A 24,387-nucleotide genomic window follows, 5' to 3' on the forward strand; every position below is an offset into this window, starting at 1 on the left:
CCCAATTCAGTGTTTAGTCCTTCTTTCCACAGTGCTGTCCTCCTGACTTAGAAGAAGTCTCTGACCCTGTGTGTCCCTCCCTGTCCCCAGAGCCCAAGGTGGTGTTTGCCAAGGAGCAACAGGCACGCAGTGAGGTGCAGGCCGTGGCAGGGGCCAGTGCCACGCTGAGCTGCGAGGTGGCCCAGGCCCAGACGCAGGTGACGTGGTACAAGGATGGCAAGAAGCTGAGTGGGAGCTCGAAAGTGCGTGTGGAGGCCACGGGCTGCACCCGGCGCCTGGTGCTGCAGCAGGCGGGCAAGGCGGATGGCGGGGAGTACAGCTGCGAGGCCGGGGGCCAGAAGGTCACCTTCAGCCTGGATGTCACAGGTCAGTTCTTTGGTGACACTAACTGAGCCTTGTGTGTAGGGAGTGATTACAGCAGAACACACCCTGGTGGTCTTTCCACTGGATCTTGTCTCCTTTAGCCTCCTGTCCTCCACCTCCCATTTCATACCCGAGGTTGGGCCAGAGGAGGCTGGATGGGCAGTGTGAGCAGCAGGGAGAGGTGCTCCTGTGCCCCCCGAGTGGTGCTCAGGTTGTGTTCAGTCCACGTCCCCAGCACCTGCCCAGGGCGTTCTGGGTGCTCCTTGGCGTCTGGGAGTGTGGCTCTGCCTTTCACTTGCAGTCTGAGGTAGAACAGACAGCTCTTACCTGTTAGGTGAAGTTCCTCCTCTCCACGTCCTGGGGGCTCCCAGATGCCCACACCCAGCCACAAGTGCAATTCGCTCTAGGGACACATGTTTGAATTTCCTTAAACCAGAATAAGGGGAAGCTCCTGCCACCCAACCGTACTTGGATCTGTCTGGAGACTGAACAGTGGCTTAGCAAATTGTAGTTATTTAGGACACTTTGTCTTGCATGTGGATATAGAAGGTACTGTATGCTCACTTGTTGCAAAATCTCGATCCATGTATTCTTGCAAGGTCTGTGCAAACAGTAAACCAATACCAGAGGATTGGCAGGTGTGTGTCAGGGACCTTCAGCTCTGAGGTCTGGAATTTTCTCTCTAAAGTACACGTTGATTTCCTTTTGTCCACTGTGACAGCATCTCCTTGGGGTCTGATGCATAGGTTTCACCATGGAGAGGAAGAAGGGGCTTCTCCCACATGCACGCTTTGTTGCAGACCAGTTACTATCCTGATGGCCCGTGACTGTTAAATCAGTATTTATTTTGTAGTATTTCTTGATGACTCTTGTGTATTTGTCCGTCTCTGGTACATTCACAGAGGTGTCTGTGAATTAACTATATTTCCTTTTTGTTAAGAGCGGTTAACCTCAGATGGACTTCTAGGTGCCTCTACAGAGGAGATGGGTATTATATCTATATACAGTAGTTTGTGAGTGTGTATAGATACCCCAAAGTCCACTGTACATGTTTTAGTTTACGAGAATTTGACCAATTATTATTATTATTTAAAAAAAATTTTAATATAAATCTTTATTGATTTCAGAGAGAGAAAAGGAGAGGGAGAGAGAGAGACAGAAACATCAGTGGTGAGAGAGTCATTGATCGAGCCCGCAACCCAGGCATGTGCCCTGACCGGGAATCAAACCCCGATCGCCTGGATCCCAGGTCGATGCTCAACCGCTGAGCCACGCCCGGCAGGGCTTGACCAATTATTTTATAGTAGTAAATATGAAAAGGTCTGACACACTGACCAAATTCATAAAAAAATACATGAAAAGTGAAATAACATTGTGACAACTGAAAGAGTTCTGTAGGCTTTTTAATAAGTTGAACCATAAAATAAATCTTCTCGTAGATAAAGATGGAACCCTAGTGTCTCCACTGGAAAGTTATTTGAAATATTCTATAAAGAAAGTATTGCATGTTTATGAAGATTCTTGGAGAGATAGAAAAGGAGATACAGTCTCTGGCTTATCTCAGGTCACTAGCCTAATATCTATCACCAACATCTGATTGGAAGAGTTAAAATTACAGGCGAATCTCTCGTGGATGTCAAGGCCCAAATCTGAAGCTAAATTTTTTCAAAATGAATTCAGGAGTGTATTAAGAGTTTGATACACTATAATGAAAGTCATGGTCCAGGGAACCAGGTTGTCTGAACACTAGAAACATGAGCAAATATAATGAATGATACAAGCATATGAAAGAAAAACATGTCGTGATCACCTCATAAATGCAGAGTCAAGTCTGTATAAAATTTAACGTCACAAATCTAGAAGAAATATTTGCTAGAAGAAATATTTGGTAAAGTTAGCATCTGTTCATGCTGTAAAACTCATCTCCACTTTTAAATAAAATGGTTCTTCCTTAATTTGATCAATGATACTGAAGAAAAACCAGGTAATCACACAAAGTGAAACTTGAAAGGTTTGCCTGTGAGGTAAGGAACCAGGCAAGGAAGCTGACAGTCACCACTTTTATCAGCAGGAAATAAAGTAAAAGATATAAAAGTGTGAAAAACTTAAGTGGAACTGACAGATGATGTAATTTACCCAAGAGGTAAATGATTAGACTTGGTAAGAGTGATGAGAAATATTACAAAAGCCACATGAGCGGTGACACTACAGAAGAGCAAACAGTCATGACCCAGAACATAGGAAAGGTCCTTCACTTTGTGAGTCATCAAAACCAGGGAAGAGACAGACACAGGAGCTTCAGCTCACTCCCCTAGGTGGGCAGCAGGTGACACAAGGAGGGCAGGGGGAGGTGGAGCCTGTAACTGTCCTGGGCTGGGTGAGAAGGCTCCCTGGGCAATGCAGGAAAGATTTGGCCATCTGTGAGGGTGGTGTGGACTCGTGCTGGCCTGAAGTCCCTCTGCTAGAGGGTGTGTGCTCTGGAGAAGTCCTTCACAGTGTGCCCACCTTGGACAGCCACGTGGGCAGTGGTCAATGTGCAGATGAATGTGTTCCTTGTGCTGAGAAGGCACCGGGGCTTCTGTAGGCCACCGAGTGGGTGCAGAGCCTGGATAAGTTTCCAGTCCTCCCAGTTCCCTGTTCAGTCCTTTCCACAGTGCTGTCCTCCTGACGTAGATGAAGTCTCTGACCCTGTGTGTCCCTCCCTGTCCCCAGAGCCTAAGGTTGTATTTGCCAAGGAGCAGCCAGCACGCAGTGAGGTGCAGGCTGTGGAGGGGGCCAGCACCACACTGAGCTGCGAGATGGCCCAGGCCCAGACTCAGGTGACGTGGTACAAGGACGGCAAGAAGCTGAGTGGGAGCTCGAAAGTGCGCATGGAGGCCAAGGGCTGCACACAGCAGCTGGTGCTGCAGCAGGCGGGCAAGGCGGACAGTGGGGAGTACAGCTGCGAGGCCGGGGGCCAGAAGGTCACCTTCCATGTGGATGTCACAGGTCAGTTGTGTGGGGGTGCTAACTGGGCCTGTTTGCAGGAGATGATGCCATTGACCAACAGACCCAATGGACCTCTGTGCTCTTTTCATTAGACTTCATACCTCCAGGTCTCCCATCCTGCCACTTCCCATTTTCATGCCCATGGCTGAGCCCATGGTGTCTGGATGGGGAGAGTGAGTGGTGCCCGCTGAGTGGTGTTTCCATGTAGTAATGCTTTGTCACATGTTCCCAGCTGATGCCCTGAATCGTCCTGCTGTGGCCGGGTATTCAGGACTCTGGCTGTGCCTGTGCTTGGGGTTTGGGGTTGTCTCTTACCTGCAGTATGTGAACATCCTTCTGTTGACTTTCCCGCATTCCTTCACCCAGCAGCACATGAGATTTCTTGCTAGTGAGAGCTGTTTGAATGGACTAAACCAAAATTAGGCATAATTTTGGCCACTGGATCATACCTGGGTTATTTCAAAACTAACATTTGGTGTGTCATAGCTTTAGGTCTTCAAGGACACTGGTCTTATTACTCCATGTGCCAGGTTATAGATCCATGTTTTCCATTGTCTGTGGTTTGAACAGCCTATGTCCATATTGTCCTTGCAGTTTGATTTGTAATCAGAAGTGAAGAGAGTGAGTTTCTGATAGTACATCGGCACAGACTGTCAATTTTGAGTTCCTCTAATAGCACCACCACTGTCTCTTAAAGCAGTATTTATTTTAGAGAATTTCTCCTAATGGTTCGTGTTTCTATTCTACTCTGTCTGATCTATAGAGAAGTCTCCAAACTAAATTTATTTTCCTCTTATTAAGAGTGTTACTCTCAGGCAACAGTTGCTGCCAACCTACACTGAGCTCTACCTGCCAACACATAACTGTTTGGCATTATGTCATGATATAATGGTTACTGGATGTTTATAGATTCCTCAAAACTCACCATGATCTTTGTGAAACATTATTTTGTGGGTATATGAGAAATTATTTTATGATTTTAACAATTTTGCTCGTTTTTACAAACCTATATCGTGACACACACACAAAAAGACTTCTAATAGTCATATAATCTTTTCAATAATGGAGCCATAATAAATAATCTTTTCACAGGGAAAGTTCTAAGCCTAGTGACTCTACTAGTAAATTATATAAAAAGTTCTATAAAGAAATGATTTAATGTTCATGGATATTTTTCTAGAGATAGGAGAAGATAATTTCTAGATGGTTTTCTGTAGATAATATAATATGGATATCAAAATATGACAAGGAATGAAACAAGAATTAAAATTACCGGCCAATTTACTGAATTCAGTGATATATCAGAGATAATACCCTATGATGCAGGCCATCATCCCAGAATGCAAATCTGGTTTATCTTTAGAAACATTAGCAAGTCAAAATGAAGTATGACATTAGCAGATGGAATGAAAAGGTGATGTGGTTATCTGAATAAATGCAGAATAAAAACTTGATAAAATTTAATGTTATAAATCCAAAAGTAATGTTTGACAAAATTTCACATCAATTTATGACATAAAGTTTTTAGAAATCAATAAGAAAAAGTATCCTTCTTTATTTGATATGTCAGAAGATACCAGGTAACTGTTCACGAGAACCTTAAGACTCTGCCTTTGAGACAGAGCACAACACATAAGGCCACTGTTACCACTTCTCCCCACCATTTTAGAGCAGAGGAAGCAGGAAAACAAAATCAGAGTTATAAAAATTGGAAAAATAAGTGGAATCTACAGATTATATGAATATTAATTCAGAAAATCTAAAAGATTATTAGAATTAACAATAGCATTCAGAAAAGTTACTGTGTAAAAAAATTAGTATGTAGAAACCACTTCTATGTCTATGGACTATTAACACAGTAAGAAACTGAAATATTAAAACATTTACCATATCATGGAATGTATCACATTTCTGATTCCCAGTTTAATAAAGATGCTCAGTACATCAGTGGAGGAAAATCATTAAACATATTTGAGAGACAGTAAAGGAGTATCAAAGGAATGGGTGGAAATCTATGGAAGGCTCAAACATGTTCACATCCAATCAAAATTCAATAAATGTGGTTCTTCAGGGGGTTGGAAACTGAGAAGCAGATTCCAAGGGGCAAGCCAAGCCAGCACGCTCTTGAAGAAGAGCCAGGTGTGAACATTTATCTATCAGATATCAAGAATTATCAAAATGGGACAGTAATAAAGACAATGGAGTCACAGAGCTAGGACAGTGATCAGATGGAAGGAATAGAACAGTGAGCTCACTAGCAGACTAGTGAATGAATTGACTACCCAACCCCCGCTCCTTTTTTTTTTTTTTTATCATTAAGCTTGTGTAGACAGAAAAGAAAGCGATAATCTTTTCATAAGTGGTGATATCAACATTTAATTAAAAATGTGCAGTTGAGCCTGGCAAGCATGGCTCAGTGGTTGAGTGTCGACCTATGAACCAGGAGGTCATGGTTCATCCCAGTCAGGGCACATGCTCCGGTTGCAGGCTCGATGCCCAGTAGGGGGTGTGCAGGAGGCAGCTGATCAATGACTCTCTCATCATTGATGTTTCTCTCTCTCTCCCTTTCCCTTCCTCTCTCTAAAATCAATAAAAACGTATATAAAAAAATGTGCAGTTGGCCATTGAACAATGTCAATGGGGTTAGGGACTCCAATCCTCATGACTCAAAAATCCACTTATAACTTAATTCTGCCCTCAGCATCAGCAGATTTCTAACTGCACATCAAAAATACTGCTTTTGATCCTGGATTGGTTGAATGCATGGATATGAAACGTGGGATAAAGAGGGCTGACTGTTTGTTGAAAAAATCTGTATATAAGTGGATTATTGCACTTCAAACCCATATTGTTCAAGGGTTAACTGCATAGATAATTTACATTGCACCCAACAGTGAAATCCAGGTGGGTTAGAGACCACAGTCTGGAAGGTAAAACCACAAAACCCTCAGATGATGACATAGATTATTTCATGACTTCAGGGTAGGGTGAGACTTCCTAAATAGAAGTCTATTTAGGAACAGATTCTCATGTTTTACTACATTAAAACTAGAACTGTGAACAATGAGCTTTTAGAGCAGAAAAACAGCTCTCCAGCAGATAATACTATCACTTGCTATGACTATCATGATAGGGAACTAAGTCAAAAGACCTGGGCTGCCCAGCGGCTGCCAGGAAGAAAAATGTGAAAGCAGTTCATGAACCATGAAACACTCAACCCATTAGGCATTATAAGTGTCATCTCCTGGTGTTTACCAAGAATCTGAGCTGGGACTGGGAAGACCGCTGAGGAGGGTGGAGTTGCCAGCACTGACCTTTGCTGCCCTGTGCTCTCTGCCTCTGGGAGGGCTGTGGCCAGTGATTTCTCCCTTTCCAGCCTCAATGACAAATATCCTGGCACTTTTCAACTTTTGCCTTCAGCCCAAATGCCATGTAGCACCCACCCCTCTGACTCCTGCTTACCTTGGAGGGATTTCTATGGGAAAAGAAAGAAGGAAAGAAATGCCACCAGCCCCTACAGCATCCTCAGTGTGTGTTGTACCAACAGGAAATGTACAGGACACATTCTCTTGGCTTATTCCTATAAAAAATGAAGTGAGTCCACTCATCTACTGATGGGCACTCGGGCTGCTTCCACATCTTGGCTGTCGTAAATAGCGGTGCTATGAACATAGGGGTACATATATTCTTTTGAACCAGTGTTTCAGGCTTCTTCTAATATATTCCCAGAAGTGGAAACACTGGGTCATAAGGCAGTGTCACTTTTAATGTTTTTGAGGAACTCCATACCGTTTTCCACAGTGGCTGCACCAATCTGCATTCCCACCAACAGTGCACGAGAGTTCCCTTTTCACCATACCCTTGCCAACACTTGTTGTTTGCTGATTTATTTAGCTATCTACTTATTTTTTAATCCTACCCGAGTGTATCTTTTTATTGATTTTTTAGAGAGAGAAGAAGTGAGAAGGAGACATAGAGACAGAGATAGGAGAGAGAGAGGGAGGGAGAGAGGAAGGGAGGGGAACATAGATGTGAGAGAGAAACGCTGATTGCTTCTTGCACCAACTGGGGATTGAACCCGAAAGCTAGGCATGTGCTCTGACCAGGAATCAAGCCTGCAATCTTTTTGGTGTATGGGTCAAGGCTCTAACCAACTGAGCCATCTGGCCAGGATTGTTGATTTATTGATCATAGCCATTCTGACAGGTGTGAGATATCTCATTGTGGTTTTAATTTGCATTTCTCTGATGATTAGTGACGTTGAACATCTTTCCATATGTTTCTTGGCCATTGGCATGGTCTCTTTTAAGAAGTGTCTATTCACTTAAGAAATTGTCCATTTCTTAATTGAATGATTTTGGGGCTTTTGGTGTTGACTTGTTTGAATCCTTTATAAATTTTGAATAACAGCCCCTTATCACATATATCATGGGCAAATATGTTCTCCCATCCAGTGGATTGTCTTTTCATTTTGTTGATGGTTTCCTTTGTTGTACGGAAGCTTTTTAGTTTGACTTAGTCCCATTTATTTATTTTTCTTTTGTTTCCCTTGCCTGAGGAGATATATCTGAGAAAATATTGCTGTGAGAAATGCCTGAGGTTTTATATTTAACAACGAAATACTACTCTTTTAAGCCATCAAAAGAAGGAATCTTACCTTTTGTGACAGCATGGACGGACCTAGAGGGTATTATGCTAAGTGAAACAAGCTAGTCAGAGAAAGACAAATCCCATATGATTTCACTTATATGTGGCAACTAACAAACAAAATACACAAACAAACACAATAGAAACAGAGCAAGCTGACAGCTGTTAGAGGGGAGGGGTATTGCGGCTGGGTAAAATAGATAAAGGGATTAAGCAAAAACACACCTCCTAGACACAGATGACAGTATAGTGATTATCAGAGGGGAAGGGGGCAGGTAGAAGTGGGGGGATAAATGGTGTCAGAAGGAGACTTCACTTTGGTTGGTGAACACACAGTACAATATACAGATGATGTATTGTAGACTTGTACACTTGAAACGTATATAATTTTATTAACCAATGTCACCCCAGTAAATTTAATTTAAAAATTAGAAATGAGCCTGAGTGGTGTGGCTCAGTGGTTGAGGATCCACCCATGACACTGGAGATCACAGTTTGATTCCCAGTCAGGGCACATGCTGGGGTTGTGGGCTCAACCCCCAGTAAAGGGCATGCAGGAGGCAGCCAATTGATGATCCTCTCATCACTCATGTTTCTATCTCTCTCTCCTTCTCCCTTCCTCTCTCTTAAAGCAATTTAAATATACATATATATATATAAAATAAATAAATATATATATAATAAATATATATATATATAAAATAAATAAATAAATATATATATTTTAAAAACATTAGAAAAGAGTGTTTCCAAAAAGGCCTTCAGAAGGTCTTGAAACACTTTCCCCTGCTCCCCCAAAGCAGACCTGCCATGCTGATCCACTTGCCTTTTGTGTCTAAAGTCTTTATGACCCACCATCTTGCTCTCCTTTGGGACTGAAGGCAGAAGCAAGTCAAGGGACCCCTTTCCACAGCCCATGCTGGTTCAGCCACTGCCCACTGTGACCACCAGGTGGAGACTGCTGTCCTCTCCATGGTCCCCATCTCACCTATGTGAGAGCACATTCTAGCAACCCATCCTAAGCATGTCTTCCAAGAGCTTTCTTTTTCCATGCAACCTGTGGTTTGAGTCACATAAATTACACACATTCTCTTTCAAAACCCTTCTATGTAAGGTTGGCCTTAATTAGACAAGTACTCTAGAGAAATATTTCATTGGGGGAAATGAAATATTTCGGAATAAATAGAAACCATTTTACAAGCCATTTTTGTATTTACCTGGAGAATAGATAACTCAGTCCAGGGCCAGCCCTGAAGGTCCAAATGGAACTCAGATGCCATCCAGCTCCTTGCACACACTTGAGAAGGAAGCCAGGGACCGATTTCCTCCAGTTTCCAAAGCTTGAGAGCTAAGGATATTATGTAAATAATGGCCAGCAGGGAAAGGACATTTTCTAAAGAATGTTATTACAATTTTACAAAATCAGAGAGGAAGAATCTGCTGCCCACACATCAGAATACAAAGCCCAAAGGCAAGGGTCTGTTTAACATTCTAGCTGAGAACCCAGAATACTGGGTCCATAGGCAGTGTTTTTAGACCACATATTTAATAGCTGAGAAGCTTAAGTCACAGAGGCGAAAATTTTTCAAACACTGTGCTCTCACAGAATTAAGTATTTTTTGGAGCTTCTGTACACCATATAGCGGGTGCAGAGCCTGGAGAAGTTTCCAGTCCTCCCGCCTCCCTTTTTAGTTCTTTCCCCAGTACTGTCCTCCTGACTTAGATGAAGTCTCTGACCCTGTGTGTTCCTCCCTGTCCCCAGAGCCCAAGGTGGTGTTTGCCAAGGAGCAGCAGGCACGCAGTGAGGTGCAGGCCGTGGCAGGGGCCAGTGCCACGCTGAGCTGCGAGGTGGCCCAGGCCCAGACACAGGTGACGTGGTACAAGGATGGCAAGAAGCTGAGTGGGAGCTCGAAAGTGCGTGTGGAGGCCACGGGCTGCACCCGGCGCCTGGTGCTGCAGCAGGCGGGCAAGGCGGATGGCGGGGAGTACAGCTGCGAGGCTGGGGGCCAGAAGGTCACCTTCCGCCTGGATGTCCCAGGTGGGTACCAGTCTGGGTAGAGTGGATGAGTGCCTGATCAATCACTGGATGGGCATTTTTCTGAAAGGCTTGTGCCTGCCCTGTGGATATGGTTGCTCCTGTTCTGGGTTCTGTTGACATGCCTAGCCCCAGGGCTCTCTCCTCTTCCGAGCGCTTGGGTCAGAGGACGTTGGCTGCAGACCCTAGGCCAGGACATTCTGGACATCCTTTGGCCCAGGTTCTTGCTCCTCTTTGCCAAATCCTCACCATCCCCAGAATAGAACCTGTCACTGAGGCTCTTGTAGGCTGCTAAGGGCTGAGGTCTGTGGAAATGCCCATTATCTGTCTGGGGCCTGGAGCAGACAAGGCCTGTCTCTGGCCTTGGGGTCCTGACTGTCCAGCTATTATTAAATCAGCCCTGGGAGCTGGCCTCTGTTCAGGCACATCCTGGCCTGGTGCTGGTGCTGGTGCTGGTGCTGGTGCTGGTGCTGGTGCTGGTGCTGGTCCTGTGCTGCCTGTCTCTTACTCCTCCCCAGCTGATGAAGGCACCTCTGGGTTTCAGAGTCCTGCTTTAGATGTTTGTCATGAGCTGGCTGACACCCCCATCCCTAGCTGTGGCCCATGCCCACCTGTCCCCGATCTGTACAGCCAGCATGGTTTTCAGGTGCTCCCCTGGATCGGCTCTCATAGGGACTCTCTTGGGCCCCCTTCCAGGACTTTTCCCCTCCCCCTTTGTTGCTGCTGTGCACCCCCCCCCCCCCCCCCCCCCCCCAAGCTGAGGCATTCAGGCTGTTTCACACCTCTCAGCTTTTGTCCTCAGGGTCTTGGGCACAGACAGCCCTCTCCAGCTCCCCTGCTGTCTTGGAATGTTGGCCCAACCACCAGGCTGCCCCCACTCTACCTTCATAATGTACATGTGGGCCTATGCTTCCCTGGAGGGCAGACTTCCAGGCCTCCAGGCTCTTGGTCAGACAGAACTTGTGGCCTCCAGGCTGGTCATCCCCTGTGGCTGGCTCCTCTTGACCACTCATAACCCCTGAGAGCCTGGATGGTGGCCATCAGGTGGTGTGGGACCCTGCTGCATACATCCTTGGGCCTGCTCAGTGGAAGCAGCAGCCAAGGGCTGGACGAGCAGGGCGTTGCATAGCGGTTGGAGCTTGGGTCCCACTTTAGGTCTTCTCCCATAGAATGGCCTGAGGGAGGTGAGGCCCAGGCCAGGGATGCAGGGTCCCACTTTCATGATGACTGACCCCCTTCCCTTCCCCCTTCCCTTCCCCTGCGCCCCAGAGCCAGAGCCAGAGCCTGAGCCCCCAGCCCTGGAGAGACCTGGCCGCAAGGGGCTTCTGGTGGTCAAGGAACACGAGGATATCGTCCTGACCGCAACACTGCCCGCACCTTCTGTGGCCGCGGTGACATGGCTCAAGGACGGCGTGGAGATTCGCCGCAGCAAGCGGCACGAGACGACTAGCCTGGGGGACACACACACCCTGACCGTGCATGGCGCGCAGACTCTGGACAGCGCGGTCTACAGCTGCCGCGTGGGCGCCGAGGGGCAGGACTTCCCAGTGCAGGTGGAAGGTCAGCGGTCCCCGCTCAGTCCTCTGAGAACCCTGCTCCTGCTGGGGTCTCCCGTGAGGGTGTGCAGGCAACATCTGGGAGCGCACCCGGGTGGGGCTCGGCGCACAACCCCAAAGCGCAAAGCGGGTCTCCGCAGCCCGAGGCTCTCCCGGCTGAGGTCTTTTCCCTCCCGCAGAGGTGCCCGCCAAGTTCTGCCGGCCCCTGGAGCCCGTGAGCGGGGAGCTGGGCGGCACAGTGACGCTGGCCTGTGAGCTGAGCCCCGCGCAGGCCGAGGTGCTGTGGCGCTGCGGGAGCACGCAGCTCCGGCCCGGCAAGCGCTTCCAGATGGCGGCCGCGGGGCTCCTGCGCTCGCTCACCGTGTCGGGCCTGCGGGCGGAGGATGCGGGCGAGTACGTGTGCGAGAGCCGAGACGACCGCACCAGCGCCAGGCTCTCAGTCCGCGGTAGGCACCTGCGCGCCCGCTGGCTGGGGCTCGGGGGCTGGGGCAGGAGGCTGGGCGTTCCCGGCCAGCTTCAAGGAGGAGGTGCCCTTCTGTCGTGTCTACAAGTGGGACCTCGTCCCTCCTGCCCACCTCTCAAGCGGAGCTCTTGTCCACAGTCCCCCGAGAGGTCAAGTTCACGTCTGGGCTGAGCGCAGTGGTCGCAGAGGAGGGTCAAGAGGCCACCTTCCAGTGCTTGGTGACCCCCAGCGATGCAATGGTCACATGGCTCCGGGACGGGGCCCAGCTGCAGCCCAGCGAGAAGTTTCTCATGTCTCAGAGCGGCACGAGCCACAGCCTGACCATCTTGGGTCTGACTCTGGAGGACGCCGGCCAGATCACTGCGGAGGCTGAGGGGGTCACATCCTCGGCTGCCCTGCGGGTCCGAGGTGTGTGTGTGGGAGGTGGCGGGGAGTTGAGCCCCTCCCCGGTGGGCTGGTTCCTGGCCAGCATCCCACTGCTGCCTAGTGCCCAGCTCCTCTGCGTGATCTCAGGGAACGCTGGTTGCAAAGAGAAGACTGGGGTGGGACTGTAAGGCCTGGCACCTCGTGCCAAGGAGAGAAAGTAAACTGCTGCACTGTGCACCTAGTCTGAGAGTCCTGTCCCACACTGAGCCCCATAGATGGGGAGATGGGAGGGAGTGGAAGCGGCAGCCAGTGCAGAGGCACGAGGTGAGGATGCATTTTGCTCTATGAATCCAGGTTATGCCAGTGAGAGCCAGCCTTCACCTGAGGATAAGTGATAGCCATCGCAGGCTAGCTCTCTGTGTTCCGAGGCTGCAGGTCACCAGCCACATTTAGGAGCTCCAGGCACTGGTGCATGGCAGGGTTGTTTAGAATGGGAGCAGAAGTTGGGGGGGGGGGGGCGGGATTGGGAAAGAAGAATCCTTCTTAGTCTCCACTTCCTCCCATAAAAGTATACCTGTGCAAGTGTGCAGCCAGGCCCTGAGTATTGTTAAGGCCTTGCCTGGCTTGGAGTAAGAATGTTGTGGGGCCCTGCTCTGCCGGCTGGGATGGACAGGGGCCCTCTGTGCCTGGCGTTCCTGAGTGGCAGTGGCTGTGTGACCACTCTTTTCCTGACCCCAGAGGCTCCTGTGCTGTTCAAGAAGAAGCTGGAGCCACAGACGGTGGAGGAGTGGGACTCAGTGACCATGGGGGTGGAGCTGACTAGGCCTTGGCCAGAGGTCAAGTGGACGCGCAATACCATGGCCTTAGCCCCAGGAGAGAATGTGGCAATCTACACGGAGGGTGCGAGTCACAGCTTGGTCCTCCGCAGTGTGGGTTTTGCTGACCGTGGCTACTATGGCTGTGAGACACCGGACGACAAGACCCAGGCCAAGCTCACAGTAAAAAGTGAGCTGCAGGGCAACTGGGCCTGGGGTTTGGCACCCAGGAGGGGAGAAGGTTTCCCACTGGAGATCTGGCCCTGGGAAGGAGATGGATGGAAAGGAAGGGTGGGGGTGGACCTCCAATCTGGAGGGGTTGGCTCAGGGAAGGGTTGCATGGATGGGCATGAAGGGGGCCTCCCATGGAGGGCAGTTATCCTCCTGTAGGTGGGAGTGGGTCTACCCCTCTAGGGCAGCAGGCTGAGCTGAGGCCCTGGGAAGGTCAGAAGGAGGGCTGGCCTGAGGGCTTGGGTCTCGGTGCAGTGGCACATCCTCTCCTCCTTTGCTCCACAGTGCGCCAGGTCCGACTCGTGCGGGGCCTGCAGCTAGTGGAGGTGCAGGAGCAGGGCTCCTGCACCATGGAAGTGGAGCTGTCCCATGCTGATGTGGAGGGCAGCTGGACGCGTGATGGCCTTCGGCTCCAGCTGGGGCCTACGTGCCAACTGGCAGTGCAAGGCCCCATCCACACCCTCACGCTGTCTAAGCTGCGGCCCCAGGATGGTGGTCTCATCGCCTTCAAAGCTGAGGGCGTGCACACATCCGCGCAGCTTGTGGTAACTGGTGCGTGGGGGGTGAGAGTGAGACCCACTCGAGAGTGCACCTGTCCTTGTCCCGAAGGTAGCCCAAGGACGCAGGTGGGGACAGGGTCATGGAATCCTGGGGGCAGTGGGGGGGAGCATCCATTTCTAGAACCAGCTGAGTGATTTGGTCCAGCTTAGAGTCCCCCTGCCCCCTGCCTGCTTCTCTCATCTCCTCCTCCTGCCTCCCCAGAGCTGCCTGTGAAGTTCAGCCGCCCACTGCAGGATGTGGTGGCCACAGAAAAGGACAAAGTGACCCTGGAGTGTGAGCTGTCACGCCCCAATGTGGACGTGCGCTGGCTGAAGGTGCCTCTGTCCCTGGACCCTTCTACTCCATCCCACTCACTGTGGGTGGGCATCCCCAGCACCTGACCTGGCTTCGTACCCCCACAGGATGGCGTGGAGCTGCAGGTGGGCAAGACAGTGGGCATGGCAGCCCAGGGCACCTGCCGGACTCTCATCATTTACCAGTGTGCCTTTGGGGACCAGGGTGTGTACGTGTGCGATGCCCGCGAGGCTCAGACCTCGGCGTCCCTGAAGGTGCAAGGTGAGGACTGGGCACAGTGGGAGGTCAGGGCCAGGTAGAAGGACCTCCTGGCCCCCTGTGTCCCCCATTGAGGTTCTTGGCTCTCTGGCCTCGACCCTCTGGTATTCAGCAAGCTGGGGAGGGGGGAGGGGGTGGACAGCTCTGTGCCTCACAGTGTTGCAGGGCCTCCCTTGCTGCCCCAGGCCGAAACATCCAAATCCTGAGACCCCTGGAGGATGTGGAGGTGCTGGAGAAGGAGGGAGCTACCTTCTCCTGCGAGGTCTCCCATGATGAGGTGCCTGCTCAGTGGTTCCGGGAGGGCAGTAAGCTTCGGCCCAGTGACAACGTGCGCATCCGCCAGGAAGGTGTGACAATGACAGCAGGTGGCTTCGGGAGGGCTTCCCCCCCTCTCCCGTGCCCCTCCCCAGTGCTGAGTAGTTTGTGTTCCCAGGAAGGACACACACGCTTATCTTCCGGAGGGTCCTGGTGGAAGAAGCAGGAGAAATCCGGTTTGTAGCTGAAAATGCAGAATCTCGAGCCCGGCTCCAAGTAAGAGGTAAGGGGGACTTGGGAGGGTGCTGGCTGGACACCAAGTGAGAACATGCATGGGTGCTGTGCCAGCTGTCCTGACACAGGCCTGGGGTGCTCAGGCCCCTCCCCGGACAGGACAGGGATGACCTAGGAGGAGGCAAGGGGGTATTGCTTCCACTGCAGGAAGACAGAGGTCTGGGGAGGTGGACTGTCTTTGTTTAAAATGGAGGTACCAGTGAATTCTTCCTCCTGGGACTGCAGCAGTTGCTGGAGAGAAGGGGTGTGAGGCCCTGGTGGCCTTGATAGCAGGAGAGAGTGGCTACGGGGCATGAGGGAGTCTGTGGAAGGCAAGGTGACCACGTGGAGTGGAGAGCACCGATGTACAGGAGAGGGCAGGGCAGATGTGAGGGCAGCATGGGGGCATGGCAAGGGGTGGAAGGAGTGAGGACATGTGGGTGTGCCTACCTTCTTTAGGGTCAGTTATACCGAGGGTCCCAGCCCCCAGGCGACATCCGCTTAGCCTGGCTGGTTGGGGGCTGCACAGTCAGAGTGCCCAGTCCTAGGGGATTTCAGGTGGCTGAGCACCCACCCCAAGCCCTCCATGCTCACTCACAGAGCTGCCAGTGTCCATTCTGCGCCCACTGCGGGACAAGATTGCCATGGAGAAGCACCGTGGTGTACTTGAGTGCCAGGTGTCGCGGGCCAGTGCCCAGGTGCGGTGGTTCAAGGGCGGCGTGGAACTGTCGCCTGGGCCCAAGCACGAGATGGTCAGCGATGGCCTCTACCGCAAGCTGGTCATCAATGACGTGCAGCCCGAGGATGAGGATACTTACACGTGCGATGCTGGCGATGTGAAGACCAGCGCCCAGTTCTTTGTGGAAGGTATGGGCAGGGCCAGGGAGCAGTTGTCCTCTGTGCCCAGGCATGGGGCCACGGCCTCTATCATTGGCCCTGATACTTGGAGGCAGCCAGGTCTGAGAAGGGCCTGACTGGGGGGCATGACATTGGGGCAGGGTGGTGGGGGAGGATGTGAGCACTGTGTTTGTGTGTGTGTGTTTTGGGAGGGAGGAATGTTTGTTCCCAGGAAGGAACACAGAGGGGAGGGGCTGTGGTCCTCCTGCAGACCATGTGGTGACCCGCCTCTCGCCCACAGAGCAATCTATCACCATTGTGCGGGGCCTGCAGGACGTGACGGTGATGGAGCCCGCCCCTGCCTGGTTTGAGTGCGAGACCTCCATCCCCTCTGTTCGACCCCCCAAGTGGCTCCTTGGGAAGACGATATTGCTGGCGGGGGAGGATGTGGGCATGGAACAGAAAGGCACAGTGCACAGGCTGATGCTGCGGCGCACCTGCTCCACCATGACCGGGCCAGTGCACTTCACCATCGGAAAGTCCCGTTCCACTGCCCACCTGGTCGTCTCAGGTGAGGGCGCAGCTGTAGGGCAGAAGAAGGGCCTTGGGGAGAGGTGGCGCAGGGCCCTGGTAGCTGATCGCAGTTCCCCAGGGCTCTGTTGGCTGGACCCAGTCCGCAGTGCTGTGCTTTCTCCTCTGGCACAGACATCCCTGTGGTGCTTACGAGGCCGCTGGAGCCTAAGGTGGGACGAGAGCTGCAGTCAGTGGTCCTGTCCTGCGACTTCAAGCCGGCCCCCAAGGCTGTGCAGTGGTACAAGGAGGACACACCCTTGGTGCCGTCTGACAAATTCAGAATGAGTCTGGAGGGTCAAATGGCGGAACTGCGTGTCCTGCGGCTGACGCCTGCGGATGCTGGTGTCTACCGGTGCCAGGCTGGCAGCGCCCAGAGCAGCGCCCAAGTCACTGTGGAAGGTGCGCTGCAGGGGGTACAGGGCCACCTAGAGGGCCCTGGGGGAGGTGGTGGTGACATATACTGAGCCTCCCTGTGTGCTCTTGGCAGTGCGGGAGGTGACAGTGACACAGCCGCTGCAGGACGTGCAGGTCACAGAGGAGGGCCGCGCTTGCTTCTCATGCAAGCTTTCCCATGAGGATGAAGAGGTGGAGTGGTCACTCAATGGGAAGCCTCTCTACAATGACAGCTTTCACGAAATCACCCATGAAGGCCACCACCACACCCTGGTGCTAAAGCGGGTCAGGCGGGAGGATGAGGGCACCATACTCGCCTCTTCCCCCAAGGTGAAGGCCTCTGCCCGCCTGGAGGTCAAAGGTGAGGCGTCCTTGCGTGGGTCCATGGGGGGTCCCACCCCAGGGGTCTCCCCTGGCAGAGGTGGTGGCTCCTTTGCTCACCTCCTTACACCCTGTCCTGCAGCGAAGCCAGTGGTATTCCTGAAGGTGCTGGACGATGTGTCTGTGGAGGAGCGGGGCACTCTGGCCCTGCAGTGTGAGGTCTCTGACCCCCAGGCTTGTGTGGTGTGGCGCAAAGATGGCGTGGAGCTGGGCCCCAGCGACAAGTATGACTTTCTGCAAACAGCGGGCATGCGTGGGCTAGTGGTGCACGACCTGAGCCGGGATGATGCGGGCCTGTACACCTGCCACCTAGGCACTGAGGAAACCCGTGCACAAGTCAGTGTGCATGGTACGTGAGGATGTGTCTGGGGCCCTGGGGGGCATGACCACCTCCTGAGGCCCCACCCACTCCTAAGCCTGGTCTGTTCTGCTGAGCCAAGAGAGGTTAAGCAAGATCTGGGCAGAGCGGGCTTGACTTGGTCCTTACAAGGTCCAGGTGTAGGCAGGTTGGCAGAGACAATAGCAGCTGAGTGAAACATGAGAGACTGGACGATGGGACCCTGCCTGATGGAGTCTTGCAGTGCTCGGGTTCCAACGGGAGCCTGGAGACATTCACTGGGGATGTGTATGGGCAGGCATGAAGAGGGTCAATGGAGCCTCTTGGAGGTGGGGAGCAGGAAAGGCCAAGATGTCAGGCAGGGGGTACCCTGGAAGGGCTCCCAGGCCACAGGCACAACCTGGGTCTTGTTCCTCAACCAGGTGGTTGCTTTCCTGGCTCAGATCCAATAGTCTTGTTCCCTTTCCGCATACATGGCAGGCCTGTTCTCCATGACCCCATGGTGGGTTCCCCGTGGTGAGACAGGAGAGGGGGGAGGGTGGTACAGTGAGTTTGTCCCAGAGCGAGAAGGCCCCTTCACTCAGGGCGCCTGTCCTTTCCCTTCCAGAGCATGTGTGTTAGTGAAAACTGATGCTTTGTTCTCTGCCCCTTGTTCTGTAGCAGGAAGGCAGTGCCCTGGTCAGAATTCACAACTGTTGGCCATCCAAAAACCAGGGTGTGGCCACTGGAGGCGAAGGGGGCATTTGCTAAGGGGCAGCAGGCCTGCCCAAAGTAGACTGGGGAGGGTGGGTATTTGAGCCTCCAGAACACTATGGGGCTCAATGGCACTGGTCTTGAGGGGCAGGCATCTGGGGCCTGGCCAGTGTGACGGCTGCCTCCCATGGTTCACAGACCTGCATGTGGGCATCACCAAGAGGCTGAAGACCGTGGAGGTCCTAGAGGGTGAGAGCTGCAACTTCGAGTGTGTCCTGTCCCATGAGGACACAGGCAACACTGCCATGTGGACAGTCGGCGGGAAGACATTGGGCAGCTCTGGCCGCTTCCGGGCCACGCGCCAGGGCCGGAAATACATCCTGACTGTGCAAGAGGCAGTGCTGGGTGACGCCGGAGAAGTGGTCTTCTCTGTGCGGGGCCTCACTTCCAAGGCTTCGCTCATCGTCAGAGGTGGGCACCACGCACCCAGGGCAGATGGGCCATCACTGTGTGATCTTCCCAGGCAGCCTGCAGTGGGGCCTTGGGCTAGGCACCTTGCCAGGGGGTGCTTCTGGGGACTATCTCCCTCAGTCACTGGTAGGGGCCTAGAGGCCTCTGTCCCGATGCTGGGGGTTTCTGGGCATCCAGGGGCTCAGTCTCTAGGGTGAGGTTCTCCAGTCTCTGGGCAGGAGCAGGGTTTCTGGTCTCCCATCCATGGTCCGACTACTGTGGTCCAACTGCTGTGGTAGCTCCAGGGCACATGGTCACCGAGCCAGTGAAATCACTGAGCTATGCTCTCAGTATAAATACAAGTGCAGATCAGTGAAGCTTGGTTCACAGCTGGCACCAGCCATGACTGCACTGAGTCCCGGGCTCTGAACAATGCAGAAAGCACCTATTTTCTCATAGCTCCCCCTCACTCACTTGTGACAGTAGGGACTCCTGGCATTCCAAGGCTCTGAGGCTCCTGGGCTGAGGTCTTAGAATTTCAGGCTGTATGCCTATGTTCTCCAAGCACCAGCCCTGCCATTGCCTCTGGCATGACCATGGTCGTGGCTGTGCCTCACAGGCTGCCTCTGCTTCCTTCAGAAAAGCCAGCAGTCATCACGAAGCCACTGGAGGACCAGCAGGCTGTACCAGGGGAGGATGCGATACTGAGTTGTGAGCTGTCTCGAGCGGACACCCCAGTGCGCTGGCTGAAGGACGGGAAAGCCATTCGTAAGAGTCAGAAGTATGACCTGCTCAGCGAGGGCACGCGGGCTGTGCTGGTGGTCCACATGGCCTCACTCAAAGATTCTGGAGAGTACACGTGTGAGACAGAGATTTCCAAGACCACAGCCAGCCTCCGAGTGGAAGGTAACCCACAAGAAACTCTGGGGCAGCCCCTATGGCCTCTCTCCCTCATGTGGCAAGGGGCTTCTCCCTCAGGGCCTCTGCTGTGCTGTCCCAGGTGGAAAGGGAGGGGGTCCAGAGAAAAGGGGCTTAGCCCAGCCCCTGATGTTGCATGGGCAGGCCAGGGGAAGAACTGCCCATGTCCCGATGGGCACTGCAGGCCTCACCCCCACCCCTTGTCTATTCCCCCAGAAAAGGCAAACTGGTTCACAGAGGAGCTGGCTGACCTGCAGGTGGTGGAGAAAGGCGTGGCCGTGTTTACCTGCAAGACAGAGCGCCCTGCAGCCACGGTGACCTGGCGAAAGGGCCTCTCTGAGCTGCGTGCCTCGGGGAAGCATGCACCCAGCCAAGAGGGTGTGACCTTGAAGCTCACTATCAGTGCCCTGGAAAAGGCAGACAGTGACACATACACCTGTGACATCGGTCAGGCAAGGTCCCAGGCACGGCTCCTGGTGCAAGGTGAGCTGGAACATTGCACAGATTTCACAATGTGATGTGACCGATGCCAGCCTTGTTTAAAGCTAACTCAGAGGCCCTGGACAAGCCCAGCCTCAGTTTCCTCATCTCTTGGAGGGGTTGCCATGGGTGGTCTTACCCCTGTGGCCCTCCCAGTTGGACCTGGTGCGAATGAGTCAGCAATCCTCATTTATTACTACATTTGTGTTTCTGGAGCTTCTCCTGTGTGCTGTCATGGGCCCAAGCCCCTTGCATGAGCTCCTGTGTATTTGCACACAGATGCCTCTGTGCATGGAGATCTCAAGGTTTGGGAGCAGTTTGTACCTGGCAGGCAGGGCAAGGGTCATCATTGTCTCCATCTCACAGATAAAGAAACTGAGGCGTTACATGGGATCAGAGGCTGGCCCAGGGTTGTCAGGCATGTTAGCAGCCAGGCATGGTTGAGTCCGGCCTTCCTGATCCCAGGGCCAGTGACCAGGGTGGAGTCAGCTGTGGGGTCTGTCTGCAGGAAATCAGAATAACAAGGTAGCCTCACTGTGGATTTTTCTCTCCTTTCCTGTGAAAAATCTAGTGAGTCTATTGAGCTCAGTGAGACAAATAAAACGGATACTTAACTAGAAAGTCAGTTAATGCAGTGCTACATGGCAACAAAATATGTTCTTTATAAAACTTCAGATATACACTCAGAGCCCATCTGGCAGTGTGGACGACTTTTCTCTGCTTATTGGTCCTCGAATCAGAATTCCTTGTCTCTGACTAGTCACCTCTTGATGCACCAACTGTGCTTTCTGGTGCCTGGTGCCCAGTGCCCAGTGTCCAGTGTCCTGTGTCCAGTAACCGGTATCTAGTGCCTGGTGCCCAGTGTCCAATGCCTGATATCCAGCATCTAGTATCTGGTGCCTGGCATCTGGTGCTTGGCATATGGCAGCTTCAAGACACCCATGAATGTGGAGAAGTGTGTTGCACACCCATTTTCGCATTTGACTTTTTCTAAGTGTCCCTGACTTAAGTTGGCAGCAAAAAAATGCCCTAGCAATTCATGTCGTCAAACCTCCAAAGCATTGGATTTAAATTTTAATGTAGTCACATCTTTTTTCACACTCTGACGCCTTCTGTTAATACAAGATTTGGTTTCATTATGTGACTGGGGACAGGTGCACTGGCATGGACTGCTTTGGAAGCACAGCTTGTGGAGGGGCCATTGTGGGTCACTCCTCATGCTCCACAGAAGGACTGAGGGGGGCTGCGGCTTGTCCGTGGACCTGAAACAAATACAGTACTTTTGGTCAGTTCAGCTATGCCTCCCTTACTGTTTCCTTAGTTTCATCATCCTGAACCTGTTACAGTTAAGAGCCCACCCCAGGTCTGGGGGAGCACCCCGTTTCCCTCAGCAGGGTCCTGATGCACCCATTCTGCCCCCTAGATCAGAGAGTGCTCATCACGGAGGACCTGAGGGATGCCGAGGTGCAGGAGGGCTCCTCAGCCACCTTCAGCTGCCGCGTCTCTCCCGGTGACTATGGGCCTGTCCACTGGTTCCTGGACCAAACACCCCTGCATGCCAATGAGCTCAATGAGATTGAGGCCCAGCCGGGTGGCTACCACATGCTCACCTTGCGGGAGCTCACACTCAAGGACTCAGGCACTGTCCACTTCGAAGCGGGTGATCAGCGGTCCTCTGCCACCCTGCGGGTCACAGGTGGGCTGCATGCCTAGTGCTGTGGTGGGAACCAGTCCATGTGGCTCAGGACACAGTATGATCCTGGGGCTCACAGAGAAGGTGCTGTGGCCTGGGCCTTGGATCCCAGGGTGGGCTTGGGAGGCTGGGTATGGCTGTTTGAGGATGAATCATTGCATGAGGTATGCAGAGCTGATTCCATGGTCAATGTGGCATAGGCCTGGCCATGCCCCTGTGGTGGGGAGCCATGCAGAGCCTGGCCTGTCTCTGTCCCCAGGCTTAGGTAGACAGGTGGGTACTGACCTGGGTGTCACTTGGACTATAGCAATGCCTGGAGCTTCTCCTGCAGGAGCCCCCAAGTGCCCTGTACTTCCCTCTCTGTCCCCAGAAAAGCCAAGTGTCTTCTCCCAGGAGCTCACGGACATCACAGTCACGGAAGGGGAGGACCTGACCCTAGTCTGTGAGACCACTGTCCCAGACAACCCTGTGCACTGGACCAAGGATGGAAAAGCCTTGCGGAGGTCTGCCCGGTGCCAGCTGAGCCGTGAGGGCCGCCAAGCCAAGCTGGTCATCACTGGCATCACCCTGCAGGATAGTGGGCGCTATAAATGTGAGGCTGCGGATGCCTGGAGCAGCTCCATTGTCAGGGTCCATGGTAAGTCCCTAGGCAAGAAGGACCAGGCAGCTTCCAGCCATGTTCCAGGTGCCCATGGCTCTCGTCCTGCTCAGGGCAGGAGAGGCTCCAGACCTCCCTCTCTCTCTGTCTGCCCTTTTGGTGTCTGTGTATGTGTGTGTGGCGGGAGGGGTGTTTCATACAGCTCTGTCTCTCTGCAGCTTGGCCCTCTTACTGCTTCTTCCTCATCTCTGGGTCTCCGCTGCTGGTAGAGCCTTCCTCGCTACCCTCTGTTGGTCTCCTGACTGCCAGTCTCTTTTGTACTTTATTCCTGACTTTGTTTTGTATTCTGACATCTCTGTGTCTCCCTCCCCGGACTTGGCTCATCTCCATCAGTTTCTGTCAGCCTGGGCTGCGTAACAAATACCACAGACAGGGCACCTCAAACACCAGAGTCCTGGAGGTTGAAAGTCCAAGATCCAGGTGTGGGCAGGGCTAGTTCTCCTGCGGCCTTTCTCATTGGTGTGTAGATGGCCATCTCCTCCCTGTGTCCTCACATGGCCCTCTGTATGTGTCTGTGTTCTGATTTTCTCTTATAATGATACCAGTCATACGGGATTAGAGCCCATTCTAGTGACCTTATTTCAACTTTATCACATCTTTAAAGGCTCCATTTCCCAATACAGCCCCATCTGAGGTCCTGGGGTTGGAGTTCCAATGAGTGAAGGGGGACACAATGCAGCTCATGACACTCCACCCTTCCTTATTCTTTTGTTTGGCTCCCTCTCCTGGAGGGGCAGAGATCTCGGGGTCACCATCACTAGTCCCTGATGTAGAAGGGGTGAGGTGGGCCTGCCTGCACCATGCACTGGTGCCTCCAGCCCTTCTCAACTGTAGGAGAACCCCAGGGGAATGCGAGAGTGAGGACAAGCTGAGCCTGTGCCTTCCACAGCACGACCAGTGCAGTTCCAGGAGGGCCTGAAGGATGTGGAGGTGCTGGAGGGCGGTGCTGCCACACTGCGCTGCAAGCTGTCATCTGTGGTTGCGCCTGTTGAGTGGCGCTGTGGTGATGAGGTTCTGCGGCCAGGAGGCAAGTACAGCATGCGGCAGGAGGGCACCATGCTGGAGCTGGTGGTCCGGGACCTGCAGCCCCACGACAGCGGTCAGTACTTCTGCTGCTTCGGGGAGCAGACAACCTCAGCCACGCTCACGGTGAAGGGTAAGGGTGCCCCTGCCCTGCCCATGCAGCCCCATGCAGTACCTTTCATCCCCTGTAGGAGGATGAGGGTGATGTTCCCTGTCTCTGACCTTCCACAGCCCAGTCTGCTGAGTTCATAGGAAGACTGAAAAGCAAGGAGGCCATGGAAGGAGCTGTGGTAACGCTGCGCTGTGAGCTGAGCAAGGCGGCCCCCGTGGAATGGAAGAAGGGGCTTGAGACCCTCAGAGCTGGGGACAGAGTCAGTCTGAGGCAGGACGGGGCTGTGTGTGAGCTGGAGATCCGTGGCCTGGTGGTGGCGGATGCTGGGGAGTACTCGTGTGTGTGCGGGCAGGAGAGGACGTCTGCCACACTGACCGTCAGGGGTAAAGACCATGTGTGGCCAAGCAGAGTCCTGTTTTGGTGTCCAGTTACTCGCTTTATGACATCTGTCTGCACTCATTCCATGTTTTCTGCTGTGTGAGTGTCACCCTCTTCCCATAATTCCACAGAGTCCCTTTTGCCTTCCTGGACTGTTGTACAAACCATGAGAAACCAACATCTACACTGCTTCTCACTTCTTGTGCCACTGCTGGTTTTGTTCTATTGTCCTGTCAGTGTCTGTGTCATGTTCTTTGTCCTGTTAGGTCCTGTCCCAAAGTTCTTCACAGAATCTGATATTCTGTGTCTGACCCTCCACAGCCCAGCCTGCTGAGTTCATAGGAAGACTGAGAAGC

The 24,387-nt window shown here is 52.6% G+C and overlaps 1 protein-coding gene across 1 annotated transcript in view; it reads left to right on the forward strand.

Moving 5' to 3' along the window:
* The window catches only part of OBSCN (obscurin, cytoskeletal calmodulin and titin-interacting RhoGEF), a 145,448-nt gene that overhangs the window by 52,821 nt on the left and 68,240 nt on the right, over nt 1-24,387 (forward strand). Inside the window, 23 exon segments of the mRNA XM_087816905.1 lie at nt 91-366; nt 3,076-3,351; nt 9,761-10,036; nt 11,309-11,593; nt 11,769-12,035; nt 12,191-12,460; nt 13,157-13,423; nt 13,750-14,016; nt 14,227-14,339; nt 14,427-14,580; nt 14,763-14,924; nt 15,011-15,115; nt 15,706-15,972; nt 16,244-16,513; nt 16,648-16,914; nt 17,003-17,269; nt 17,372-17,638; nt 18,518-18,790; nt 19,409-19,675; nt 19,904-20,170; nt 21,591-21,863; nt 22,231-22,497; nt 23,408-23,674. Coding sequence (XP_087673031.1) covers nt 91-366; nt 3,076-3,351; nt 9,761-10,036; nt 11,309-11,593; nt 11,769-12,035; nt 12,191-12,460; nt 13,157-13,423; nt 13,750-14,016; nt 14,227-14,339; nt 14,427-14,580; nt 14,763-14,924; nt 15,011-15,115; nt 15,706-15,972; nt 16,244-16,513; nt 16,648-16,914; nt 17,003-17,269; nt 17,372-17,638; nt 18,518-18,790; nt 19,409-19,675; nt 19,904-20,170; nt 21,591-21,863; nt 22,231-22,497; nt 23,408-23,674 — 5,670 coding nt within the window.

Source organism: Miniopterus natalensis, chromosome 4 (assembly GCF_054644295.1).
Source record: "Miniopterus natalensis isolate mMinNat1 chromosome 4, mMinNat1.hap1, whole genome shotgun sequence".
NCBI lineage: Eukaryota > Metazoa > Chordata > Mammalia > Chiroptera > Miniopteridae > Miniopterus > Miniopterus natalensis.